Source organism: Tamandua tetradactyla, chromosome 16 (assembly GCF_023851605.1).
Source record: "Tamandua tetradactyla isolate mTamTet1 chromosome 16, mTamTet1.pri, whole genome shotgun sequence".
NCBI classification, from domain to species: domain Eukaryota; kingdom Metazoa; phylum Chordata; class Mammalia; order Pilosa; family Myrmecophagidae; genus Tamandua; species Tamandua tetradactyla.
In genome coordinates, this window is record NC_135342.1 from 51,017,020 (window position 1) to 51,026,211 (window position 9,192).

Consider the following 9,192-nt stretch of genomic DNA (forward strand, 5'->3'; position numbering starts at 1 on the left):
TTATGTGCTACAGAAAATTTAGGTTCTGGACAATAAAAACTTTTCTTCCTTTGGTCTCAAAGAGTAGATGAGGTTCTAAAATATAGACAATGTCCTCCTTACCCCTGTATTCTGAATTACCTTAATCCCAACCTGATCAGCTTTGTTTTTATTTCTAAATACCAAGTTATACATATATAAAACAGCCTCTCAAAATCCGGAAATAAAAATTACCACTCTGGACTGAATGTGACTGCTATAAGAGCTTACAATCTAGTCCCCAGTTTTCTTATAAATATTTTCTAAACGAGACTATACAATATTTGCTCTTTTATTTCTGGCTTATTTTACCTCACCAAATATCCCTCAGGTTCATCCACAGTGTTGCATGCCTCACAATTTTCTTCCTTTTCCTAGCAGAACAATATTCAGTTGTAGGTTTACACCATCGTTTGCCAATCTACTTCTCAGTCAGTGTGTCCTTTAGCCACCTCCATTCATTAGGCATCATGTATAATGTCCTAAGTCAACAGTCCACCAACACTCTCAATTTTAGGTGATATCATTGTTCCCAAGAGAAAGATACCCAATAAACACATTCTCACCAATCTCTCTCTCTCTTTTTTTAATTGTGGCAACATAGCATGAGATTTGCTATTGCCATTTTTGGGTGTATGATTCAATGGCACCAATTCCTTTTACAACATTGTGCCACCATCCTCACCTTCCATTACTAAAACCTTCTCATCACCCCAACAGAAACTCTTTTAATTTCAAAGATTCCGATTCACCTTAAAACAAAAAACAAAACAAAACAAAAAACAAGCAAGCAAACAAACAAAAAACCAATATAAACTTTTTGAAGATCTGGGATGGTTGTCCTGTGGAAGCTTGAGGAGTTCCCACCTGCTAGAATTGCTTGATTGTTTCCTGGTGGGGTCGTTTTTCTTGTTCCCTGGCCCCTGCATTACATGGAAGCTGGAAGTTAGGACTAGAAGCTTGATTTGATTTGGGTTAAAGCCTTTAGACAGGAATTCTTCTGAGGGGGTGCTGTGCACTTCAGATCACATCTTACCTGGAGGATCATGATGAAACTGCCCCCCGACACACCTGGGCAGCCCCTGCCCTGCCAGCCTCCTTTGCTGGCCTCCCGCTGCGTCTCTCTCCCTCCACTGGGGCTGCCTGACCTGGCAGGGCCCTGCGTTTGCTGTTTCCTCCCAGGCGAGCTCCTCCTCATCTTCCGATTTCAGCTCCCGAGTCTCCTCCTCAAAGGCCTTTCCTGACTGCCTTCCCCAAACTGCTTCCCCATAGCCCTTCTCTGTTTTCCTGTTTTATTTTCTCCACTGCATTCGTCTTTCCCTGACATTACCTTGTGTGTGTATCTGTCTGTGCATCGCCTGGTCTAGAAGGCAACCTCTGCAACAGTGGGGCCTTAGCTGTGTCTGCAGCTCCCAGCGCTGTGTCTGCTACATGGCGGGAGCTTGTAGTAGATTTTGATTGATGCTGTGACAATTTAATACCCACACACTTAATGGCTTAAAACAACACGAATTTATTGTCTTTCAGTTCTGAAGGTCAGAAGTCGTCAATCAGACTCAGTGGTTAAAATCAAGGTGTCTACAGGGCTGTGCTCCTTCTGGAGGTTTCTGGGGAGAATTTTTCTTCTCCTTTTCTTGACGCTGCTCACATTCCTTAGCTCACAGCCTTATCTCACTCCAACCTCTGCTTCTGTCATCACGTCTCTTCCTCTGGCTCGGACCCTCTTGGAAGAGCTCTGGGCCCATCTGGGTAATCTAGAATGATCTCCCTCTCTCAGGACCCTGTACTTAATCCCTTTTTCCATGCATCAGAATATATGTGCAGATTCCAGGGATTAGGACATGGACATGTCTTGGGGGGGCATTATCCTGTCTAACACAATGCTCGGTAGATACTGTTGAATGAATGAATGAAGTAATGAATAGATGAGTCCCTTTACAAATATAGCATCCTGAGTTCCAGGCCTCTTGTGACACTGTGACCTTGACCAATGCCCTCTTCCTCTGAGCCTCAGTTTCCTTCTTCGTTGCATGAATTCTAAGCTGCCATGTGCTTGGTGCCCTGTGGACCTTACGAACTCCAAGAGGAGACCCCGGCCTTTGAGAGCTTGGAGTTTGGCTTCTGGGGAGGGGCCTGGAAAGGAGAAAACCCAATGCAGTTTGCTCTGCCTACCCCCCACCCCCATACACACACCCAGAGAACTTTGAAGTCTTTGAGGGGCTGTGCTTGCCACAGAGGTGACATTTCAAATGGCCCTTGACGCATGAGCAGGCGCTTGTGTGGTGGAGAGGCGGAAAGGACACGCACTCCAGGGCCAGGCCAGCCAGCCTCTTTGAGGAACTGCAAGAAGTGTGGTGTAATCTGTGGGAAGGGGTTTGATGGGGCCTGTCATGGGGACCTTGAAGGCCACAGTCACAATCAGGTGCCTGATTTCTGCCCTCAGGTACATGGGGAGCTACAGCAGGGTTTGTGGCAGGAGAGAGGCATGTGCAGCTTTGGATCTGGACAGCTTGCTCTGGCTGCTGCAGCGTGGAGAGCGGACAGAGGGGGCAGCATCTGAGCCTGAGGTGCAGGTGGCCTAGACTGGGTAGGGGCAGGGGGGATGGAGAAGAGGGTATACGTCCCAAGGGGATTTAGGCAGGAGAATCAGTGGGACATGGTGAAGACTGAGTAGGGGGCAGGTGAGGGAGAGGACATCAGCGTCAGGGGAGGAGGAAGAGCCAACAAGAAAGAAAGTGTGTGTGGAAGCTCTTTACAAACAGTCGAGAGGACCATAGACTGGCCCGGATTGGAGCTGCATAGGAAAGGCCAGAAGAGGCTGGCAGGGGCAGAGAAGTCAATCCAAGGTGTTCCTCTGTCCTTTGAGGAGGGATCAGTGATGGAGGTCTCCAGAGGGAAAAGCTGGACCTCAATTCCAGGCGAGGGTTTGGGGCCATTAGCCCCTGTCCACATTCTCACTTGATTTACAAATGACCTCTGAGAGAAATAGACAGGGATGCGAAACCATCGCCTCCATTTTCAGATGGGTAAACCGAGTCCCAGAGACATCGCATGGCACAGCCAAGTATCCTTGGAGGATCTGCAGACAGATCTGCAGACTGCCCAGCTCCTCGAGGCTGGAGGCCCCACCAGAGGGGGATTTTGCAGGTCCCTTGAGACCCAGAGGGCAGGGGAGGGTGGGGGTCCCCTCTGAGTGGTTCCCGACCACAGAGAATTTCCTCCAGTTTGGAGGAAGTGGGAGTTCTTCTTTCACAGTCTGAATGTCAGAGATTCTGGGCTCACCGGTGACTAAGAGTGCCTGAGCATTGTGGGTTGCGGCAGGCACTTAAATACCAGACTTTCCTGCCCTCAGTGATTCCAGACTCCTGGGCTGGGACTCAGGAAAGGAGCATGGCCAGCCTGCAGACTCCAATCCTGGCTGCTCTCATTCTCCTTGCAATAATGCTTCAAGCCACCGAGGCAGGTGAGGCTGGGGAGAGGGAGGGTCCCTGCAGAGGCCAGGGGCAGACGCAGCGGTACAGGCCTCATGCAGTGGAAAGAGCACTGGACCAGGAGCAGCAGTCTGCCGCTGACTCTTATGGCTTCTCTGGGCCTCAGTTTATGCAACTGTTAAATGGGTGGTCTGCAAGGCTCGGAATCTAGGATCTGTCTTAGCAGTTTCAGAAGAGGAAGGGATTGGTGTAGGTATGGTCTGGGGACCTCCTGCCCCAGAGACCTCCAGTGTAGGGCACTTGGGGTGTGGAGAAGGAGCCCCTGAGGGGAGTCGGCCTGAGTGAGGAAAGGCAGGAGCTGGGGTAAGGGACCCTCCCTTGGAAAGCTGGTCCTGATGCCCACCACTACTCATTTTTGCTCCAGAACCTGCCCTCAGCACTGGGTTCCTGGCTTCTCTTCTTCACCACAATGTAAGTGCCTCTGCCCTATGCTGAGTAGGGAAAGAGCACTGGACTGGGGGTCAGGCAGATATGAATAGCAACTGCTCACAGTTATTGGATTTCCTGAGCAATTTCCCTGAAGTAAAGACCCCATAAGGTTGATAGTATTATTACTCCTTTAGTCAGAGGAAGAAATTGGGCCTTGGCCATGTTAAATGACTTGCCCAGGGGAGCTGGTGGCTCAGGGCAGAGTAAGACTCAAATACGGGCAGCTTGACTACAACCCTGGTTGAGCCCTGGTCCCGACTTGTGCTGTGTGGCCCTAGGCAAATCAGTCCCCCTCTCTGAGCCTCAGCCTCTCAGTTGCCCAAGGAGGCAGAGTAGAGCAGATATGCTGTGAAACAGGGCTTCTCAAACACCGGTGTGCTTACAAAGCACCTGGGGATCTTGTTAAAATGCACCTCTGATTCAGTAGGGCTGGGCTGGGAGCGGAGCACTTCTCACACCCTCCCAGATGAGGCTGCTGTTGCTGGTCCACGACTCTGACTTTGAACAGCCGGTTTCCAAGTTTCCACTCAGTTCAGAGTCTCTAAGTCCCATCTAGAAGCTTGGGGCATCTGGTACTTCTGAGTCCCTCCCCCTTGAGCTGCCCGGCCCAGCGTGTTTAGACCTGGGCCCTTTAGTGGCTTCTCAGGTGGAGTCTTTAAGGGCCCAGGACCCCCTGGGTGCCAGCCCTGCACATGAGAACGGAAAAGCTGCATCTCTTCCCTGGAGCCTGGAGGGGCCCAGGGTCAGGGGTTGCGGCTGAGGGTGACGTCTGGGCACCTGCTCCCCCCAGGTCCCTACGGCGCCAATGTGGAAGACAGTATCTGCTGCCGGGACTACATTCGCCACCCCCTGCCCTCGCGAGTAGTGAAACATTTCTTCTGGACCTCAGACTCCTGCAGGCGACCTGGCGTGGTGTGAGTAGGGAGCTGGGGGAGGGGGGCCTTGGAGGGAGGGCCCGAGGCTGTGGCCAGGATGGCCCCGGCACAGGTGGGTGGGGAGGACCCAGGGGTGGGAGGAATGCAGCTGGACGTCAAGGTTAGCTGGGAGTGCCCGACTGGAACAGACGCTACTGCTTGGTTGGGCATACCAAGAACAAAAGCTGAGGTGATCATTCAACAAATATCATCGAGTCCCCACTACGTGCCAGGCGGTGAGCCAGGTTCTGGGGCTGCAGAGTTTGAGTGAACAGGACCCCATCCCCTTGGTTTTGGGGACTGCTCATTCCGTTTGGAGCTACATCATCTGCTCCTTTTCATCTTCCTTCCCTTCCCTGTTGATTGCCTCTTTTGGAGAGGGGTCTGCAGGTGAAAAACAAAGAAGGGCTCATCACTTCAATCCTGAGCCTCAGTTTTCCCATCAGTATAATGGGAATAATAACCTTCATTTATTTTCACTTATCGAACATGTACAGCACATTTGCTAAGTATCAGGCACTGTTTGCACTTTATGCTATGACTCATTTAATCCTTGAAATACCCCTGGGCAGGAGGTGCCATTAATCATTTTTGCAGTTGAAGACCCAGGCAGAGAGAGATTAAGGGGCTTCTTGAGCACTATGGGACACAGTGCCATTAACAGAAGGTAGGCAGCGCCGTGCCTGGCCCATAACAGGTGCTCAAGAAAAGATAGCCCTCACCTGATCATTGCATTTTTGAGCCGGATGGAACTCTGGAAGGAATGTGGCTTGACACCTGGGGAGACTGAGGCTCAGAGAGGGACTGGGGCTTGCCCGGTATCACACAGCAGGAGAGGCAGGCTGCCCTCTGGGTTCACAGCATGCCAGGCACAGTCAGATCCTGCCAGCCGTGGCACTCGGGCAAGGTGCTTTACGTCTTTGGGCCTCGATTTCTTCAGTTGTAATATATGTAGCATAATAGTACCTCATAGGGTTGCAGTAAGGATTCATTAAGGAAATCCACATAGAGGGCTCAGGCCAACTCTGGGCACAATGATGTAGCACCTTATTCTGAGCAGTTCAGTATACACATTAACTCAACAAATCTTTATCAAAACCCTGTGTTGTTGGACTACGATTATCATTCCCATTTTGCAGCTGTGGAAACTGAGGCTCAGAGAAGTTAAGTGAACTTGCCCCAGATCACACAGCTAGCAAGTGGCAGAGCTAGGCTCTGAACCCAGATAGGCTGAGAACCCAGATAGGCTGTAAACCCAGACTCTCAGGGGGCAGCGCCTCGGGAGAGCATCCCCTGCGGGCACCTCTGAGGCCTGAAGCACACGCAGAGGGACGACCAACCCACAGAGGGAAGAAGGCAGTAAGGTTCTCCTGGCTGTGAGGGCAGCCTGCCTCTCTCGCTGTGTGATACTGAGCAAGCCCCAGTCCCTCTCTGAGCCTCAGTCTCCCCAGCTGTCAAGCCACATTCCTTCCAGAGTCCCTTCCAGTTCAAAAATACAATGATCACATGAAGGCTATCTTTTCTGGAGCACCTACTATGTCCAAAGTCCCAACTCTTAGCCACTACCCCAGAGTCTCCCTTCCATGGCAGTGTCAGTGATTAAAATTAGACCGTTGGGAATTCTCCTCCTTGGCCTGGCCTGGCGCTCAAGTCTGGGACTGAGGGGTTGAGGGTCTGAGAAGTCTTTGCTGCTCCTCTTCCCTTCTCCCTCTTGAGAAACATGCTTTGCATATAGTAGATGACTCATAAATCCTGGGCCATTCTATAGAACAGGTAACCTTGCATACAGCAAGTGCCTCATAAATGCTAAGCCACTCAGGCATCTCTGCATACAGGTGTCTGTGGCACCCTTGCTGCATGTTCAGGCTGCCTTATTGCATCAGTGGTGTCTCCTCCTTCCAGCCTGCTAACCACCAGGAACATGAAGATCTGTGCCGATCCCAGGCTGTCCTGGGTGAAGAAGACCCTCCAGAAGCTACGGAAGTGAAGGGAGGCCTTGCCAGAAGACCATGGCCTCGGCTTCTCCAGGAAGGCCCACGGCACCCAACTTTCCCATCATTATAGCCAGTCCGCAGCACCTAACCCTGTGCCAAGGTCTCTCCCTGAGTTCCCCGCTTCCCATCCGTGCAGCCACCACCCTCGGTTAGGCCTCCACACTGTCTCTCCCACCTCTCCTCTGATCCTGCCAATCCATCCTATGCCCCACAGCAGCTAGAGGGTCTACAGTCCCGGTCAGTCACTCTCCTGCTCAAAATCCTTCCGTGGCTCCCCAGTACCCCAGGCTAAGTGAGACTCCTGAGCCTGGCACTGCAGTCCTCTGGATCATGGTCCCCTCCTCATCTCCAGCCTTGACCTCTCTTCCCTTCATTCATTTTGGGCTCCAGCTCCCTGTTCCACAAACCCATGCCATGCTTTCTGTTTGGGGGCCTTTGCCCAGGCTGTGCCTGACACTCGGAATGCCTTTCTCATCACCTCCACACGTCCAACCCCACCTGCCCTCTAAGGAATTGCCCAGACCAAGAAGCTAGTAACTGACTTCCATTTCTCAGACTTCCCCTGGCCCTCTGTGCCTTCTTTATAGCCCTGATCACAGTCTGCCCAGATCCCTCAGGATTCAGACGCTTGTTCTCCAGCCCCAGTGGCTGGGCCAAGGTGCATGTCTGAGTCACTCTTGTCTCCCCACCTCCGGCACAGGGCCTGGCCCAGAATAAGAGTTTAGCAAGTAGCTGCAGAATGAGTCAATAAAAGTAATGTCCCCCCCCCCCCCAAGGTAATGTCCCTTCCTTGCCTCCCAGAAAGGCAGTCAACCATCAATACAGAGACTCAAAGTCACCAATGCAGGGGCCAGCTAAATCAATTGTGAGGCCCCAAATTTGCCTGATTGGCCTTTCTTTTCCATTTGACCTACGTTTTGGGCTTTTTCACCCTTCTTGCTTCCCTCAGGCTTTTACTGCTCCCCCAACTGCCAACACCCAGGCCTACTCTTTTCAGGGTACCCCACATTCCACTTTCCTTTTGTCCTTCTCCAAATAGCTGATAAACAAATTCAAGCTATGGTGTGAATGACTACCCTTGGCTTGGTGTTATAAGCTCTAGTATATTTGTATACAAAAAGAGGGCAAATGTCTAGGCCAAGTGAATGAATGGAAGAATTTTAGGAACTGGGTAGGAAGGAGACAGGATAGAGCTTTCCTGGCCCTGAGAGGCAGCGGCTTTGGTAGGGTAGCTCTGTTTGTGAGTGTGTAATGTGCAGATAAGTGAAGGAAACCAGTGAATCTTGTTGTCAGGATGACTTGACCCAAACTAAGGGCTGGGATTTTGGGTTTATTTTGTCTCCCTGGGATAGCAGAGTCTCCAGGTAAAGGAAATAAGCTTTACATGTGTTTCTCCCTGGTGAGGGAGTATGATGCAGCTTAGCATGGAGGTCAGGGCTGTGTGACCTTGAGGAGACCATTTAACCTCTCTGAGCCTCACCTAACAAACAAGGGTGAGAATACCCACCTTATGGATTGCTGTGGGGTTCTGATCCAAGGCCTGAGGAATAACACTTTGCCAGCAATAGCTCTGTGTCTTCTAAGGTCTTTGTACCCCCAGGACCCCTGCTGGCCATAATTAGAGCCCTCAGATGGTGGGATCCCTCTCCCCTTCAGGGTTTCTGTCCTGTCCTTACCACTCAGGCCTTCTGGAAAATAAATGATCTAAAACAGTGACTGCTTTGGTTCCTTGGCATTTGCTGTCCCTGTGGCAGGGGTGAGGTGGGGAGGGTGGTTATACCCTGGTCCCCCTCTCCCAGTGGGGAAGCCCTTGACACTGAGATGTAAGGCGACTTGCCCAAGGTAACCCTTGTGGGGGGTGGGAATCCAGGACTGGATACAAGGACCTGTACCAATAAGGAAGCTCAAGGATTTGTCCCAGAGTCCCCACTTACCACACCTGGCCCACCCTGGGACCAGCTGTCAGATGGTCTTCAAGAGCTTTAGGCATTATATTCATTAATTCATTCAATAACCCACCTTCAACTCTCCATTTCAAGGGTGGACACTGAGGAAGAGGAGAGTGTGTTAGGCAGGAAAGACTACCCCTACAACAAACAACTCCAAAATCTCAGTGGCTCCACTCAACAGGAGTTTGTGTCTTCTCATAGGAAGTCTAATCAGGCAGTACTGACCTGTCGGCAGCCTTCCATGTAGTCATTCAGAGACACAATCTCTCCAGGGCTCTGCTTTCTGCGAGGGCCCTGACTCCTCTCCAGCCAGTCAGCAGATAGGGAAAGAGAATAGAAGGTTGTGGGCCAAGCAAGGAAGAGGTACTCATCATTTCTGCCCACATGCCGCTGGCAG

At 51.3% G+C, this 9,192-nt stretch overlaps 1 protein-coding gene across 1 annotated transcript; it reads left to right on the top strand.

Moving 5' to 3' along the window:
* The first annotated feature begins 3,390 nt into the window (after nucleotides 1-3,390).
* Nucleotides 3,391-8,555, top strand: CCL22 (C-C motif chemokine ligand 22). Its single transcript, XM_077133638.1, has 3 exons — nucleotides 3,391-3,481; nucleotides 4,729-4,852; nucleotides 6,755-8,555. The coding sequence occupies exons 1-3, from the start codon at nucleotides 3,409-3,411 to the stop codon at nucleotides 6,837-6,839; spliced, it is 282 nt and encodes a 93-aa protein (XP_076989753.1). The 5' UTR covers nucleotides 3,391-3,408; the 3' UTR covers nucleotides 6,840-8,555.
* The last annotated feature ends 637 nt before the right edge of the window (nucleotides 8,556-9,192 follow it).

Coding starts and splice junctions, on each gene's coding strand:
- CCL22 (XM_077133638.1), top strand. CDS start 3,409: ATGGCCAGCCTGCAGACTCCAATCCTGGCTGCTCTCATTCTCCTTGCA. Junction 3,482..4,728: donor GCTTCAAGCCACCGAGGCAG/GTGAGGCTGGGG, acceptor TGCTCCCCCCAG/GTCCCTACGGCGCCAATGTG. Junction 4,853..6,754: donor TGCAGGCGACCTGGCGTGGT/GTGAGTAGGGAG, acceptor TCCTCCTTCCAG/CCTGCTAACCACCAGGAACA.